This window comes from Penicillium samsonianum, assembly GCF_028829775.1.
Source record: "Penicillium samsonianum strain IBT 33392 chromosome Unknown utg000001l_segment0_segment0, whole genome shotgun sequence".
Lineage (NCBI taxonomy): Eukaryota > Fungi > Ascomycota > Eurotiomycetes > Eurotiales > Aspergillaceae > Penicillium > Penicillium samsonianum.
In genome coordinates, this window is record NW_026643259.1 from 2,766,324 (window position 1) to 2,784,242 (window position 17,919).

At 50.3% G+C, this 17,919-nt stretch overlaps 4 protein-coding genes across 4 annotated transcripts; 1 reads left to right on the top strand and 3 right to left on the bottom strand.

Moving 5' to 3' along the window:
- Nucleotides 1-210: 210 nt before the first annotated feature.
- On the bottom strand, nt 211-2,533 carry N7471_001072 (MDR family MFS transporter). Its single transcript, XM_057273793.1, has 5 exons — nt 2,233-2,533; nt 1,725-2,147; nt 1,253-1,644; nt 837-1,187; nt 211-750 (listed from the first exon to the last, which is right to left on the bottom strand). The coding sequence occupies exons 1-5, from the start codon at nt 2,443-2,445 to the stop codon at nt 429-431; spliced, it is 1,701 nt and encodes a 566-aa protein (XP_057141972.1). The 5' UTR covers nt 2,446-2,533; the 3' UTR covers nt 211-428.
- A 9,338-nt stretch (nt 2,534-11,871) lies between these two features.
- Nucleotides 11,872-13,160, bottom strand: N7471_001073 (Zn(II)2Cys6 transcription factor domain-containing protein; the record flags this gene model as incomplete). Its single annotated transcript, XM_057273794.1, has 2 exons — nt 11,872-12,984; nt 13,044-13,160. 2 exons carry the CDS (start codon nt 13,158-13,160, stop codon nt 11,872-11,874), a joined length of 1,230 nt encoding a protein of 409 aa, XP_057141973.1.
- Nucleotides 13,161-14,283: 1,123 nt separating this feature from the next.
- N7471_001074 (uncharacterized protein) lies at nt 14,284-15,756 on the top strand (the record flags this gene model as incomplete). The annotated part of the gene is made up of 1 exon (XM_057273795.1): nt 14,284-15,756. One exon carries the CDS (start codon nt 14,284-14,286, stop codon nt 15,754-15,756), a length of 1,473 nt encoding a protein of 490 aa, XP_057141974.1.
- A 254-nt stretch (nt 15,757-16,010) lies between these two features.
- On the bottom strand, nt 16,011-17,726 carry N7471_001075 (cytochrome P450; the record flags this gene model as incomplete). Its single annotated transcript, XM_057273796.1, has 2 exons — nt 16,011-17,530; nt 17,591-17,726. The coding sequence occupies 2 exons, from the start codon at nt 17,724-17,726 to the stop codon at nt 16,011-16,013; spliced, it is 1,656 nt and encodes a 551-aa protein (XP_057141975.1).
- Between the last annotated feature and the right edge of the window lie 193 nt (nt 17,727-17,919).

Here is a 17,919-nt window from a genome sequence, read left to right on the forward strand (position 1 = left end):
CCGCCGTGGCTCAAAGCGTCCATAGATTCATGTCTAAAGCCTCAACATCCAATTAACTTATTACAACCTTCAAACTTGTTCATTGTATATATCTCGCATTTAGTTCTACAGTATCGGATTGACTTTCATGTTGCTGGTTATAGTAAAGGAATCTGTAACGATTGATATCATCTATATTGGTTTCCTCACTTGTTACTTGGCAATAGGAACTTTTATGAAATCAAATTTTTTTTCTTTAGATTTTTAACCCAATAAACCATGTGTGTAAGTGACTATTAAACGATTCAAGATATAAATAAACAAAAGAAACCCTCTAGAGAGCGTGGGCGGGATACAGACAAGCCATACAAACTCCGCCAACAACCATCAATGACTATCCAAAACCAATCTCAAGTCCAACAGTATGATCCAATATACTATGCCAAGCCTCAAGCCTCCACTGACGGTGACGCCGACGCCGACTCCTCCTTAGTCTCCTTCTCGTGCCCCCGAATTTTACGTCGCTCAACGGTCAGAGCACCAATGATACTAATGCAACATAAAGCCAGAGGCAACAACCACATATCCACCATTGCCTTATTAAAGGCATTGAGGATGGTGGTCTTGTCTGCCCCGTGTAGCCCCTTGGTCAGAGTGGTGACACCTCCGCTCATGATTTTACTGGTGTCGATACCGGAGACATGTGTCTTTTCGATGTTTCGGTCTAGATGATTGATGAAGAGGGATTGAGCAACAGCAGTGAGGATTGCACTGTCAAAAATATGTCAGTAATTTTATCCCTTTAACCATTTTCACCTTTCGGTTCATTTCTGTGGATAGATTCCAGCAACACTTACCCTGCCATAGTCTGAACAAACATCACAATACCTGATCCAATCGGAATATCCGCCAAATCAAGCACATTTTGGGCGACCATAACGGGCGTTTGAGCGGCAAGACCCATACCCAAGCCATAGATGATTTGGTACCCAATCCATTTTCCAGTGCCGATGTTAATCGAAAATGTGGTGAACAAACCTGCTCCGAGGGAGATGAACGTGGAGGAGAAAACAAGGAACGGCCAGATGTACCCCACCATTCCGATTAGAATACCACCAAGCAATGATGATACAGCATTGGCAATGACCAGAGGAAGGGTGTCCACACCAGAGCCGAAGGGACTCGTTCCTAGAGCTCCTTGGAACCAACTATAAATTCGTTAGCGAGTCTGTCCTCTTGCAACATGGAAGGCATGGAGTGGGCTGAAACATACATTGGAATGTAATAAAGCAGCAAGAATGAGGCACCACTTGAGCAGAAGCAGAAGAGACAAGCGGCGGCTACACTGCGTTGTTTGAGGACACGTGCAGGCAACATACTCCTTTCATCTTGCCAGAGCTCCAGAGCGATGAATGCAATTCCCAGTAAAGCAAAAATGACGAGCAGAGCGATGATCCTGCCACTATTCCAGGGGTAGGTAGCCCCACCCCATTGCAGCGCTAGAAGGAGACATATGACGCTTCCAGTGAGGGTAATGAGGCCGATGAAGTCGAATCCCTTGAAGAATTCAACCAGAGAAGGAGGCTTGGTCTGGGGCTTGGGCGGGCGCACAAACAGCAGGAAAATGCCATAACTGAACGCGCCAATTGGAAGATTAATGTAGAACTAGATCATTCGAGCTGGGTTAGCCTAGATTACAAAGCAAGTTGAATTCCCCCGAGGGGAAGATAATGGATGCAACTCACATTCCATCGCCAGGTGACATGCTCGGTGAATGCGCCACCAATCAATGGTCCAGTGGCATATCCAATGCCCATTGTGCCACCGATCAATCCCATGAACAAAGGGGCCTTTGACGGATGGGCAATGAAAGGCACAAGAGAAAAGGTGCCAACGAGCAAGCCCGAGCATCCAATTCCTGCCACAGCACGGCCGACAATCAGGGCTGGAGAGTTTGGAGCCGCGCCACAAATGGCCGAGCCAGCCAAGAAAAATACCATGGCCACTGTGTAGATATATTGAATGGGGTACCAAGTATAGAGCTTTCCATACAGCAACTGCGTGATGGACGTGGTCATAAAATACACACTACTGTACCAACCAATGTCTTTGATGGAATTGAACTGGTCGGAAATCACGGGGACTGCTGTTGCCAGGACGGTGCTGTCCTAAATATGAGGAATGTAAGGTCAGTTTATGACTCGTATACAAAAGAAATATATATGTAGGATGAGGATGAATGAATATACTCACCAAAGTAATAACAAAGATGATTAGGCATAATGAAAAAGTAACTAATGCAAATTTGAAAGGGCCTGGAAATTGCTGCTCCGGTGCAGCCTCAGCTTCAGTGCTTGTGTCTGCTGGGTTTTCAGACGCTTTGGAATCTGGAGCTGATGTGCTATCAGCACTATCAGCAGCGTTGAAGGGCGTCTTTTCAAGGACGTGGTCGTCAGGAGAAGCCATGGCAGGAGAGGTAACACTTGTCACAATCTTCAAATGACTAGGTAAAACTAAAACTTTTCATGGTGTAAACAGCAAAGGTCGAGCAAGAAACTTTCCTATGTACTCTGTACATTGCCAGGGGAGATTGGATTTATAATCGGAGCGCTTAGAAATCCACCCCAAAGAAAAAAAAGAAACAACGTGCAGGGGTCTTGCAAGGGTACAAAGGGTAGCAGCACGATAGAATATGTGAACGGAGGGTTTTGATTGGTTCAAGTCTAAAGTTGCCCATAGATGAATTTGCTTAGTAACTCCGGCTAAATCCATGGATTTTCGCGGGAGAAAAGCTTGGAAGTTCCACCGATCGGCGGAGGAACCGAGGTCAACTTACCTACACATGTAGTATGGAGTAACCTAGTCGAATAAAAGTCAAAACCAACTGTCAACCACTGCTAAAAAAAAAAAAGACAACTGGAGAAGATCGATGAGATTGGCTGAACAAGTGATACCTAATCTGACCATAAACATCCTTGTCACTTTCCCCCCCCCTTTTTAGCTGGACCACTATAGGCTGACCTGCAGCTGTTTAGTGGATCTCTAGGGCTGTAATTTCCTCCCGAGACTGCTTAGGTAAAGAGACTATAGCTGAAATGAGTTTAGTCTTGACCTGCGATTGACCCAAACGGGAACCTTCCGAGCTGATATACCTAGGTACCCACTAGGAAGGTTCCGAGCCTCAATAAGGTGAAACTGCAGGATAATGACACCTTGAAAGATATTGGAGAGGCCACCAATATTTCGTATATAGAGACAACGAGTATGAGAGATAGGATTATTAATGTCTATCATAAAAGTCTATGCCCAATCAACGAGAAGCAGGGAATAGAGTGGTGTGATTTAAGCAATTAACACAGAACGCACGATGACCATAGATTCTGGACCCGATGCGGCCCGACGCGACACGTATACCAATGGAAGGCACCAACCTAAGCCTGAGACAAGCACTATGCCGATCGCCATCATTGGCATGGCCTGCCGGTTGGGTGGAGACGCCAGCAGCCCGTCTAAGCTATGGGAGATGTGCACTTCGGCTCGAGATGCCTGGAGTCCTATCCCACAGGAGCGCTTCAACGCTAAAGCACTATACCATCCCAACAGGGAGCGAGTCGGTCGAGTAAGTCACTTTCCAGCTCCTTCTACTGTGTGTTCTTTAACAAATATTTTTTTTCCTAGAATCACGCGGTCGGCGGGTATTTTCTTAACGAAGATGTTGCCCTTTTTGATGCGGGATTCTTCAATTTCTCCGGGGATGTGGCTAGTGTAAGTCGAGTTCATCCGGACGGAAATCTATCCCGATTTCACTATGGAGGCTGATCAATGGGCTCGTAGGCAATGGATCCCCAGATTAGACTGCTACTTGAAACCGTTTACGAGACCTTGGAAGATGGTCAGTTTATTCCTGTCCCGATCGATTAATATCTCTACTCCGGGAAATTGTCCTAACCGAAGAATGCAAATGCATAGCCGGAATTCCATTGGAAAAGATCGCTAGCACAGACACATCGGTCTTCACCGGCTGCTACGGCAAAGACTATCATGACCTACACACAAGGGATCCGGAACAGTTCCCTGCCTCATTCCTAACGGGAAACGGTACGGCAGTTTTATCCAACCGGATCTCCCACTTCTTCGACTTGCAGGGTGCTAGCATGTCCATTGATACGGGCTGTTCAGCCGGCATGGTCGCATTGCACCAGGCGTGTCAGACGATCCGATCAGGACAGTCATCAATGTCTGTAGTAGGGGCAACCAGCACCATGCTGAACCCGGATCTCTTCGTTATTATGTCCACACTCGGGTAGGAACCTGCACCGTTTTGCCTCCATTGGTAATCTCCTTGCTAGAGATCTAACTAACGAACCTCATTAGGTTAATTGGCGCCGACGGGAAATGCTACGCCTGGGACTCACGTGCCGAGGGATACGGCCGAGGAGAGGGCGTAGCAGCATTTCTCCTGAAGCCTTTAGACGAGGCCCTTAAAGACGGCGACCACATTCATGCCGTGATTCGGGAAACAGGGTTAAATCAAGACGGTAAAACGACAACGATCACGTCACCGTCCGTGGAGTCCCAGGTGAAGTTAATTCGAGATTGCTATGAGCGTGCGGGATTAGACCTTTCGGATACAGGTTATGTTGAGGCACACATGACCGGTACTAAGACGGGAGATCTGGCGGAGGCGCAGGCACTCGCGAGGACGTTTGGCGCGAGTCGGGAGCCTGGAGATTCTGTTCTTGTTGGTTCAATCAAGACTAATATTGGCCATACGGAGCCAGTTAGTGGATTGGCAGCCTTGATTAAGGCGGTTTTTGCTGTGGAAACCGGGGTGGTGCCTCCTAACCTGAACTATGATAATCCCAATCCGACAATTCTCCTAAAAGAGTGGAATCTCCAGGTGAGTTTTCAATTCCAGATGATAGAAAGAATGATCCAAGCTCATGTTGTCGACAGGTACCTACTTCGCTTACTGCGTGGCCGAGTGACAAGCCTCGCCGAGCCTCCATCAACAATTTCGGATATGGAGGTAGTAACTCTCACGCGATTATCGAAAGAGCCCCAGCAGTGTCGCGCAAGTCCGACCGAAATGTGGTTGCCATCGCGAATGGTCACCATCACCAAAACGGCAACAATCACGCAGAAGAAGAAGACCCAGCAAGGATATATTTCTTGAGCGCAAAGGACTCCACTGCTGCTCAAGGAATGGCCAACCGATTCTCTGAGTACTTACGCGATGCCATCAAGAAAGGCAATGCACCATCTGCTGAGGATCTGGCATATACGCTAGCAAATCGGCGATCGCGTCTTCCCTGGACAACTGCAGTCAGTGCCAGGAGTCTGGAGGAATTAGCGGATCGTTGGGCCAATTCATCGGTCGCCGTTACTCAAAGCTCCAAGCACCCAAGACTGGGGTTTGTGTTTAACGGTCAAGGCGCGCAGTGGTTTGCCATGGGACGAGAGCTGATTGGGGCATATCCCGTGTTTCGAAGCAGCCTAGAAAAGGCGGATCAGTTGCTGCGAAGCTTGGGGGCGAGTTGGTCCCTACGCGGTAAGTGCTTCTGGCAATCGATGTTTCTGCTCTCGTGCTAACATAGAGGTATAAACTTACAGATGAGCTCATGCGTGACTCCAAGACGACCAGGGTGGGCGAAATCAATCTCAGTCAGCCGATCAGTGTGGCCCTGCAAATGTGCCTGGTCGACTTGCTGAAATCATGGGACATCACTCCTTCAGCGGTGACGAGTCATTCCAGTGGAGAGATTGCCGCTGCCTACGCCGTTGGACTTCTATCCTTCAGCGAAGCCCTGGCTGTGGTTTACTATCGCGGCGAGCTAGCCAAGAAGCATCAGAAGCTAGCATCAGTCAGCGGCGGGATGCTAGCCGCTGGCGTCAGTCGGGAGCGGGCAGAAAGCTACATCTCGAACACCAGTAGTGGCCGTGTTGTTGTCGCTTGTGTGAACAGCCCAGGCAGCGTGACATTGTCTGGCGATATGGACGGTATCGATGAGGTAGCTGCACTACTAGAAAAAGACGGGCTGTTTGCCAGAAAGCTCAAGGTACCTTTAGCCTATCACTCTCATCATATGCTCAGTATGGCCCAAGACTATACGGATGCTCTTGAGAAGACTCTGTCAACGGCCAATCCCACCTGGAACAAAGATATTCTGTTCGCATCCCCCGTCACGGGCAAGGTCGAAACGACGGCGGACGTCTTCACCCCCGAACATTGGGTCCGTAATTTAACGAGCCCAGTCCTATTTAGCCAAGCCTTCGAAGACATGTGCTTTTACCAAGAAACGCAAAGCCCAACCTCGCACTCACGAAATGTGGACATGGTCCTCGAGATTGGAGCCCACAGTACCCTCGAAGGACCAATCCGACAGATTCTCGGCGAAAGAAAACTGCCATATGCATCCTGTCTCAAACGATCAGTAAATGCGGTAGAAACCATGCAGAACTTGGCGGGCGAGCTACTGGGTGAAGGCTATGGCGTCTCATTGGAAGCTATTAACTTCCCACGCGGAGGCAGCGGTACCTTTGTTCCTGGTCTGCCAACGTATGCCTGGAATCACTCGACCAGATACTGGCTAGAGCCCAGAATCAATCGTGAAATTCGACAACAAAGTCTTCCGCCACATGAGCTACTTGGAACGATATTGCCTGGCTCCAATGGGCTGTATCCGACTTGGCGCAACTTCCTTCGCTTGTCGGATGTCGCATGGCTCGTCGATCATCAGCTGGACTCCAATATCGTTTTACCCGGTGCTGGCTACGTCGCCATGGCTATTGAGGCGATCCGGCTTCTTCAGAATTCAGACGGAGCCTCAGTGACTGGGTATCATGTTCGCGATGTCGACATCCTGAGTGCCTTGATCATCCCGGAGTCAGGGACGACCGGAGTCGAGATTCAATTCAGCCTACGGCCGTGTAGTGGCAAGGTCTCGCCCAGTAATGAGGGTTTCTACGAGTTTGAGCTCAGCTCACCAGGACCGCGAGACACCTGGATTGTGAACTGCCACGGCTATGTTTCCGTCGAGACCACCGAAGCACCTGCGCCCTTGAACCTCCCAGAAGAGGGCCTGTTCTTCCCCAATGGATCGAAGATTCAGAATATCGAAGCTAAAACTGTCTTTGCTGGGCTCCGTGAAATGGGATTATATCATGGCCCAATTTTCCAGAATCTATATGACAGCCGTGTCGCCGCCAAAAAGGCCGTGACGGACATGGTCATCGCGCCGGTGGCTTCCGAGGCAGATGAATATATTCTACACCCGACAACACTTGATTCAATCATTCAAGCGACCTACAACGGCTTGCCTAAGGCCTCTCGTCAAGGATTCATGGTGATTCCTCGAGCAATAAAATCCCTTTTTGTGCCCCGTGGATTTAAAAGGCACGGGGGTGACAGGCTTCAAGCTTTTAGTGAGCTTCAACAGTCAGCTAAGACCGGCTTCACATCTTCGGTGACAGTGCGCAGTATCGGTGATGCGGTGGCGACGTCAGCAATCCATATCGAAGGGTTCTTTGCTCAGGCGGTACCAAGAGGTATCATTGACGATTCCAAGGAGGAGACGCCATCCATCTGTTACAAGAGCGTATGGGAGCAAGATATTACACACGGTGTAAATTCTTCGAGCCGAGAAACTATGAAGATCGAACTAAGCGACCAAGAGCGGGACTTCGAGCGAAAGCTGATCCGCGCATCCTATCACTCAATCCACGACGCAGTCGCGGAACTCGAAGGCGAGGAGCAGAGTGGCTGGGAATGGCACCATAAGATCTATTACGGCTGGATGAAAGAGATCGTTGCACAGGCATCTCGTGGGGAACTGGCCCCTAATAGTGCACGGTGGGCAAAGAGCGGCAGGGGAATGAAGCTGAGACTCATCGATGAGTTAAACGCTGGTGATGCCTCTGGGAAGCTTGTCGTGCGTGTTGGTCAGAAGCTGGCTGATATTGTCCGTGGGCATATCACCCCGCTCGAGCTTATGATGGAGGGGGGCTTGTTAAATGAATATTATATGGCTCTCCCTCGCCTAGAGAACCGCAGCTATCACCATCTCGCACAGATCGTTCAGCTATATGCTGCCAAGGAGCCTGGGGCCAATATTCTGGAAATTGGTGCAGGCACCGGTGGTGCAACAGGGACAGTCCTTGGAGCATTTGAGGCAAAGAGCCACGGCCCCGGTACCCTGGTAGGCTCTTACACGTTCACCGATATTTCATCAGGTTTCTTTGAAGCAGCTCGGCGCAAGCTTGCCGCCTGGAGTGGCATATTAGATTTCAAGAAACTCAATATTGAGTCAGATCCCTTGGACCAGTCCTTTACCTCCGGAAGCTATGACCTTATTGTCGCATCGATGGTCCTTCACGCTACTAAGAGTCTCGACCGGACCATGTCCCATGTTCGGAGGTTGTTGAAGCCCACCGGCAAACTTCTGCTCATTGAGGCGACGCAGGACAGCCTGGACAGCCAACTTATCTTTGGAACGCTGCCTGGTTGGTGGTTGAGTGAAGAGCCCGACCGAAAAATGAGCCCCAATGCCTCCCTAGAGGTATGGGATACGGTGCTCAAGAGGACAGGCTTCTCAGGAGTTCAGTTTGAGATTGGCGATTGCGAAGAGAAGGAGTTCCAGTCCACCAGTATTATCCTCACAAGTGCTGTGCCAGACTCCAAATACCCTACTTCCATATCCATCATCCACAATGAGCAAAGCTCTGCAGACTGGCTCGATCGTTTGGGTCAAGCTATTCAAGCAGAAACACAGGTTAACCCCACAATCGAGACTATCGACGACATTAAACCAGACGGCAGTACGGTGTACATTGTTGCATCTGAGTTGTCTCGCTCTTTTGTGGAAAATATTAGCGAGAGTTCCTTTACGAATCTCCAGAAATTACTCGTCAACAGCCGAGGCACTTTATGGCTCACCCAGGGGAGTGTCGTAGATGCGGAGCAGCCACTTTTTGAACAAATATCCGGTCTCCTTCGAACTCTAAGACAGGAAGATTCAGGCTCGCGACATATCCGACTCGATTTTGAACTGGATGCAGAAGAGTTGACAGATAGCCATGTCCGCCACGTCGTCGAGGTTTTTCAACAGGGCTTTGATTTCAGCGTGGCTCCAACAGACCTTGAGTGGGAGTACGGAGTGAAGGATGGAGTTCGCTATGTTCCTCGCGTGTATCCGAATGGGGTACAAGATGCCGAGGTGCTGAAAGATTGGACAGTTCCAACACCGGTGTTGGCTTCCTTCCAGGCCCCTCAACGAACACTCGTCTGGAGCGCTGAGGCCTTGAGCGAGGCGCACTTTGCGGAAGTAGCAGATAACACAGACCTACCGGAAGGGATGGTGGAGGTAGAAGCCAAGGCATTTGGCCTCAACCACCGTGATATATCGTCGGCCGAGAATACTCTCGTCGGACATGATTTCGCAGGTATTGTCAAACGCCTGGGGCCTTCTGTTGAGAACAGTGATCTTCGAATTGGTGACCGTGTGGCAGGGATTGCCCAGGGAAGCTTTGCCAACAAAGCACAGGCGCTTTATACCAGTGTAGCCAAGATCCCCGAAAGCGTGGGATGGGCAGAAGCTGCTGCACTTCCGTCGCCTTTCATAGCGGCCTACTACGCACTGATCAGTCTTGCTGCTCTCCAGTCCGGGGAGTCTGTACTCATCCAGGATGCTGCCAGTGACGTTGGCCAGGCTGCGATAGTCGTCAGTCAAAAATTGGGCGCAACCATCTTTACACTCAGCAAGTCTTCGGCCGAGGCAGAACATCTCACCAAAACACACCATCTTGCGGCTGGCCACAACTTCTCCAAGGATGACACCGGTCTTTCTGCCATCATTGGGGCTCAAACCGACGGCTTGGGGGTACATGTTGTCTTCAACGCGCTATCGGGTCCTCTGGTGGATTCAACATGGGATTGCGTTCGTCGTTTTGGTCGATATGTCGACCTGAATGGCGGCTCCCCCCTTCATCCAAGGCCGCTCAAAAATGTGCTACCTACAGTACCTTCGATGTGCTTCAAGTACTTGAGTATCGAGGATCTGCAGCACAAGCAGCTCTCGTTGAAGGCATCCGCATCTCTCACGAGAGGACAGAAGTTCCCATATTACCCCTTGTTACTTGGCCAATCAGCGACCTTGATCGGGCATTGACTCGTCTCGAAAGCCAGGACCAATTAGGCAAGATAGTAGTTGTACCTGGCGAGAATGATCAGGTCAAGGTTAGTCTATCAGACTCTTCTATTTATGTTTATTGTCACAGGATACTAACACCACTCCTCAGATTCTTCCGAGACCGAATATATTCTCCCTTGACGACACAAATAGCACATACCTCATTGTGGGTGGTTTGGGTGGAATCGCCTACACGGTGGCCTCTTGGATGCTGCAGAAGGGGGCCAAACATTTGGTCATACTTTCTCGTCATGCCGCTCAGCATCCCAAGGCGGCTGAGCTTCAGGCCGTCGCAAAATCTCAAGGCAGTGCCTTACAAATCCGGAGTTGCGATGCGTCAAACGAGGGAGACCTATTGGCCCATCTGGCCGAAGTTTCTCAGAGCTTCCCCCCTATTAAAGGTGTAATCAACGGAGCCATGGTGCTTGAGGTAAATATCACCTCATATTATACTCTTGGCAAAACGCGTGCTAACTGAGCGAATAGGATTCCATCTGGGAACGCATGACACATACCCAATGGCAACGCGCTGTTGCGGCCAAGGTAGCCGTGACCACTAACCTTGACCGATCACTATCGAATCTGTCATTCTTCATCCTACTTTCATCTCTGACTGGTGTGATCGGGTCCGCTTCGCAAGCCAACTATGCAGCCGGAGGCGCCTTCCAAGACTCCCTGGCCCGCCACCGAACGGCCAACAGCCTCCCTGCCGTTGCCTTGGACCTCAGTGCCGTCGAGTCAGTCGGGTTTGTGGCGGAGACAGGAGATGATGCGCGACAACATATTGAGCGACTGGGCTCCGACTCAGTCAGCATCGAAACAGTGTTGCAATTGATCGAGGCCGCTATCCGGGATCCACTTCGCCAATCTCCCGCGGAGAGTCAAGTCATTGTGGGACTCACATTATGGGACCGTCTAGCTGAGGACACTGCCACGAGACGTGACCGACGATTCAGTACCCTGCGAGTGGGTAGTAAGCGGGCGACAGCAGATGCCGGGATTTCATCCGGTGATGAAGCTGGGGGGAGCAATTCCTCGGCAGCCTTGATTCGGAAACTGGCTGAAGGCAACCTAGCAGCCACAGAGGCACAAGGGCTCTTCCTTGATGTCATCGCTGGTAAGCTGGCTAGTATCTTCAACATCGATGCTGCAGGACTTGACCGAGAGGCTCCGCTGGCGCAGTTTGGTGTAGATTCTCTGGTGGCAGTGGACCTGCGCAATTGGCTCGGGACGTCGGTCAAGGCGAAGGTGTCAATCTTTGAAATTTTGCAGAGTCCGTCGTTGCGAGAGTTTGCGAGTTTCGTGGCGCAGCGCAGCGAATGGATGTCGCGAGGATGATTTATATGTGCATAGACCGCAGACTACTTTCCTGTTGCAAGGTTACCTAGGTGGAACCTCAATGAAGATAAAGTTTACACGAAAACTCTATTAAGTGGAGTTGGTCAACCTAAAATTTCGTATTTATATCCGGGGTGCAGACAATTTTTAGACCAATAATGAGTCAAAAATGAAGAGAACAATGTTTGTTTGGCGGCCTGTTTGTTGCTTCCTCGTGATCCAACCATCCCGCCACTATATGATTATTGTATAAATTCATGGTCTGGTTTCGCCTAAGCGAAGATTCTGCATAATGAGTTAGGTATATATCAATGTATATATATATGTATGTGTCTTCGAAAAACATGCTCCAACAGTCTACAAAATATCATCTACCCTCCGATGTCCCACGAATAGCCAAGCAAATCCTCGACGCCGTCTCCTCCGCCGCTGCCACCTGCTGCAATGCCAGCCGATTCGACGCCAGTTTATTTTTCATTAAATGCAATAACTGTCTTAGCTCAGTCAAATGCATTGCACCCAGCTCCTGGACCAATTTAAATCGTTTTTCGGAGGATTCGATGCGATATCGCCCGACCCAGATGGCCCCATCTAGTACCTCCCCCGTGGATCCATTCTCCCATCCCAGCGGCTCGGCCCTTGACGGAACCACCTCCCGCGGTTGACCCAGGCATAACCGGCCAATTTCTTCGGCGATAGTCACCAGTGACTGAGCGATAGTAGCTAGAAGAATGGAGTTCTGGGAGTCGGTGCTGCACCTCCCACATGAGATTGTCTCTTGGCACGTGCGAACAGCTGATCCTAGACATAGCAGCTGGATGTCGACACCGCCCGAGTCAACTTGTTGTACCCCAAGTTTCTCTAACAGCTCGACGAGGTTTGACAGGCAGTTGCATTCCCGCATTAAGCCCATGGATAGGCGCTCCCCTATTCCTGACCTGTCTGGAAACGCAGCTCCATCGGACAGGGTACGGGTGGGAGCAGGTCGGGGCGGCATAGTTGTCCCATTTGATAGGTGAGCCGGGTCGGTGAGAAAATTTGCATCACTTGTGGAAAGCTGCGATGATGAGGACAGAAATTGACTGTCTAGGGCGGGGTCCACGAGATAGGATGTTTTGTCTGGGGTAAGGTTGTCGCCGAGGTCGAAGAATTCCGATCCCTCGAGATTCATGAACATGCACGTGTCTATATCAAAAGGTGTGTCATAAGTCAAAGAATCTTGTTGCTGTGCAGAGGATGGCCGAGTTTGGAGGCCAGGCATTTGTTGGTCCTCTGAGCTGGTTCCGTTGACGGAACGAGACCGCAGACGAGACGGAGAGTCAGACGCGGAAGTAGAATCAGGTGGAGTCCACTGCTTGTTATTGCATGCCCTCTTGGGTTGGGTGCCATTGTTGCCAAAATTCATCGTGTAGGTGCATGGGATTGAGGACGCTCGACATCGATCACAAGCGCCACCTTCACCTTCCCCGCTGCATTTGAGCTATTCAACCCGATATCAGTCAGTCATCTTCTCTGGTGGAAATACGTATTCAGACACACCTTGCGTGAGCGACATATATCACAGGCTACGAGCGTATATCCGCGAGCATCTTGCCCGCGTCCGGCGGTGGAGAGACTGACGTGGTCGTAGTGGCTGGTCTGCTTATTCAATCGCATAGTGCCAAACATTCTCTTTCGCACTTCTCGTATCACTCTATTTCTTGTATTAAGACCAGTAAGCCGAGCCGATCAGGAACATGAAACGTGATGGATGAATAGAAGCTAGAGGCACTGGTGATCAATATATCTAGATTAGACTCCTGAGTAGCTTTCCCAGCCAAGTTGTGAGATCTATAACCTCTTATTAGACATAAGTCGCGGCTTCTGGTAATCTTGTACTTAAGCCGGGTGGAGGGAGATCTCCCGCCGAAAAAAACAGAAACTCGGGGGCCATAAATGCCGCTTTCCCATAGGCCATCGCCAGTACGATGTAGACTAGTCGCAAACTGATAACGTCGACGCCCACGGACCCAGAGGTAATCAGAGAGTAAGCACTAGATAAGCAGCTCCCGCAAGGACACCCGACTGTGGCTTTTTATGTTTTTCCCCAAGATGCATTGATTAATTCTTGTGGGTGGAGATTGGGGAAGGCCGGTACCACCTTTAAGATGAAATACAACCAAGACCCTATTTCCTGCAATGAGGAAAGGATGAATACGGGGGAGCATTTGTTTACGGAGTGGCTGTAGACACTAGCTCGAATATATCTCTTGAAGGTTGCATTCTAAGCCTTAGGGAGGCCTTGGCAATCACCTGCAGAATGAAGGGATTACTAATACGACATCTGCACCTGTGGGCACCTGCCGGTGCCTGGTGGGCACAGCCCCCAAGGATAGGAAGAGCCAATAGAAACTGCAGAAGTGTATCCAACAATTGTACAATGACAATAAGAAACTCTTAGGCTAACGGCAATAGGCTCTACAAAGTGCAGGAGGAGCCGTGCGCATATTCATCCATTTCGAGTAAAAGATTGGGAGGCAAATGTATGACCACGTTGTTACATACATTGCACCATCACCCCAGACTTTCTGCAGGGATTCAGTTCGGCTACAACCCCACAACCGGAGAACCTTTTGAAAGTCCTATAGGTTGATTATAGGATCCCTGCCTATTCGGAATGCCCCAATTAAGCAACATCCGAGGCGATTTGGTATGAATGCACTGGGTGCCATCGCTTTATTCACAGGAGGAGTGAAGAGTGAATTAATATCCCAGAGCATAATTGGTCACACCATCAACTATGGCGTCTTCGGCAAAACTCATTCACGTACCCCTCAGCCCACTCGACCACATCCCGCCTCAGAATTATGTGAAGATCGGCCTGTATCTGCCCCTCCGACCAAGTGTCCGTGCCGAGGATGCGTTTCACAATCTGCAAGATGGGTTGCACCGCAGCTTTATGCAGATTCCGTGGCTAGGCGGCAAAGTCTACTGGCAGCATCAGGATGCTCCCGGCTGGCGGCCTAGCCAGTTAGAGATCCGATACAACCCCATATCCCCAGATAGCCCGCGACCCTATCAACTCAAGCTTCACGTACTAGATGCTTCATACGAGGATCTGCAAGATCGGGGGTTTCCGACAGATGAATTCTCCGATGAAGATCTGCTCTGGGCTCCCTTCTTCGCTGACATCAACGCCGGCGCAGAGGTTTTCGTTGCGCAGGCCAACTTCATGGAAGATGGATGTCTACTCACCATGTCAACATGTCACCCATCTGCCGACGGCACCGCCATGATAACCATCCTGAAACTATGGGCGCAACACTGCCGTCGTCTTCAGGGAGAGACAGACGACGAACCGTTATTCGACATCACCCCGGAGAGCTCCGATCGCAACATTTTAGATCGACTGTGGAAACAGGAACAAAGCTCCCATTCGACGGAAGAAATGGACCCCGCAGCATGGCATATGGTGGGTCTGGACCATCCTAATGATGCCAAATCTATTTCGACTTCCTCCCCACCGCCCCCGGTGCCATCACCCGAGACCCCATCACGCGTCATGCGCTCAGCCGTCTTTTACATACCCGCGGAGCGCTTCACAGCCCTGCGCGCGCAATGCACCAAGGACAATGGCGGGGCGAGCGATCTCTCGAGCAACGATATTGTGACAGCTCTAATCTGGCGCAGCCTGATGACGGCGCGGCAAGCCGCGCGATCGAGCGAGGATATCACGAGCACGCTCGCAGAGCTCGAAATGACCGTCGACGGCCGTCCTGATTTCTCTCACTTCCTGCCCGAAACGTACCTGGGCAATGTGGTACTGATCAACCGGCCGACCTTACCGCTTGAGAAATTAATCGACCCATCCACGCCGCTAGGGACCGTAGCACAAACAATTCGAGACACTGCGCGCGTAATCCACCATGAGAATATGATGGACGCCTACTCCCTCCTTCGAGGGGTATCGGACTTCAGCGAGCGCAAGCTGCGGTTCACGACGGTTGAGGGCTCGTCGATGCTGATCACGTCGTTACTGGCGTTTCCTATCGAGGAGATCTGTTTTGGGGACCAATTCTTCGGACGTGGGGGTCGGCCCGAGGCCTTCAGGCCATTGATGAGTTCTTTTAATCATCTCTTCCGGATTAGTTTTATTTTGCCGAGGGCGAGAAATGGTGGGGTAGAGTTTGTAGTTAGCCTGTTTGACGAGGAGATGGGGGCATTGGAGGGAAATGAGGAGTTCTCAGAGTATGCGGTGCTGTTGTCGGATTGATTATTTTTTAACAGTGGCTTCAGATGAATGGTTACATCAAGGTATAAACTCGCCTAGTATGCCCTCTGGAATGTGCAGAACGTAGTCTGACACATGAGCCGATCTTCTCTATCTAATCAATCTTCTCGATCTAATCAATCTTCTATGGAGTAAACTAGTGTATGCTAGCAGAAAAGAATAGTATACCAACAATATCCTCCTCTATTGGTAAATGGAAATGCAAACTCAAGTCAAAAGCAATTCCATTGTCCATTCTACGCCCCCTTATCGGGCCAACTAGTCCGCCTGACAGCCCTCACATAAGAATTAATCGGCCTGACAACCAAAAATTCGGGATCATACATCATAGGTTCTTTTGAAACATCACAAATCTCATATCTCAGCACCAACAAAGCTAACACCAGCCTTGCCTCCACGTGGGCAATATTAAACCCGACGCATCCGCGTGGTCCCGCTGCAAAAGGTGTATATGCCAAGCGATGTTTCTTCACATCCGCCGCTAGCCAGCGGTCCGGATCAAAACGATCTGGATTATCCCAGTAGTCCTGGTGTCGGTGGATAGAAGGGAAAGTAGGGATAACGACTGAGTCAGCCGGGATCAGCCATCCGCCGGGGACTATGACGTCCTTTTTAGTATTGCGGGCTGTTTGAAAGGCGGGCCCGTGGAGGCGGAGACTTTCTTTGACGAAGCGGTCAAGGAACGGGAGGTTCATTAAGTTGTCGTAGGTCCATTTTGTGTCTTGGGTTACGTCGTGGTCGATAAGTTCCTGTAGGATTCTTTCTTGTATGCCGGGGTATTTGGTGAGGGCATAAAGAAGGAGGGAGAGCATGGAGGAGGAAGTGGTGAGTCCGGCGCCTAGGAGGCTGACGATGTTGGAGAGGAGGTATTTGTGGGGTAGCTTTTGGCCGGCATCGTCGATGGCGCGCTTGAGATAATCCGCTATACACGTGGACTCTAGTGCTGCTTGTGCAATGGGTAAATCTGGGGCATCAGGTAAGGGCCATGCGGCAGCGGCTTGGTCGATGAGTGCCCACAGACGCTCTTGAACAATGGATAGCCGGCGTGAGGAACTGAAAGGCAGGTACTTAAACCATGGAGGACTGAGAGAGGTCTGCTTCATCAGAGCTAGATACTCGCCCATTAGTCGGATTATCTCGTGCGGGTGTGTGTCGACAGTGTCAAAGTGGCCGACATCCTGACCTAGGATAACCTTGCAGACAATTTGGCCCCCTAGTTTGAACATGTACTGGTAGGTATGCCACGCTTGTTTGCGGTCATCCAGTTCATCAAAAACGGCAAAGGAGGCCTCAGCGGCACGTTGTAGCGTCGGGACGTAGTGCTTAGCCGCTTTAGTGGACATACTGGGAGGCACAAATCGGTGGGCCATTTTGAAGGCAGGAGCAGCAGTGTCGCAGGTGAAGAGTGCCGTGTTGTCGTTCATCCAAAAAAGCGGATGGTTGGAGTTAGACGTCTTCTTGGTGAAGAATTCATTTTCGCCTAGGACTATTTCTGAGACTCTCGGGTCATTGGTGAAGTAGACGGTCGTACCCATGTTGACCGTCTTGATCACGCTCCCATACCGCCGAAAGAGTCGATCATGGTTGCCGATGTGGTCAGGATGAATCTCGAAATAGCTTCCAACAAGGGGAATTTCAGGCGGGCTAAGAGGCTCCCGAATAAGGTGGCTATCGACGCGAACCCCTATTTTGGTCGTCGTCTGGCGGATCTCGTCGATGGTAGAGAGAAGGCCTGATTCGCCATGGAATGAAAGAGCTGTAGTTCAATATCTCAGCCTACTGTCTGTGGCTTCCTTGAATACCAGTATACTCTTACATTTGGAGTCTGCGATTGAGAACAATTTGGCAATACCATATCGCAACTCATCTAGAGTCTCCACCCCTGATACATCTACCGAGGACGGTATTTCCTCTGGCGAACGGCCCCCCAGGTAAATCGATTTGGCGGACATCGTGCATTCCAGTGCTAGGGATCAACTACAATCTGAAACAAGCACCAGATAATAATAGTCTGACGTGATAGTCGTATAAACTGCCCGGTTCTTTGATACGCAGTCTTCGGAGCCTTCCGCATTAGGGCACCGAGTATGGATCGGAACATGCCTGAATAATCCATAATCTATCCCACGCACCCATTGTATATCG

Bases quoted from the DNA above. Each gene is read 5' to 3' on its own strand.
- N7471_001072 (XM_057273793.1), bottom strand. From the start codon at position 2,445: ATGGCTTCTCCTGACGACCACGTCCTTGAAAAGACGCCCTTCAACGCT. The intron at 2,148-2,232 runs GTGAGTATATTC...CCTCATATTTAG, and splicing joins TCATCTTTGTTATTACTTTG to GACAGCACCGTCCTGGCAAC. The intron at 1,645-1,724 runs GTGAGTTGCATC...CGAATGATCTAG, and splicing joins ATGTCACCTGGCGATGGAAT to TTCTACATTAATCTTCCAAT.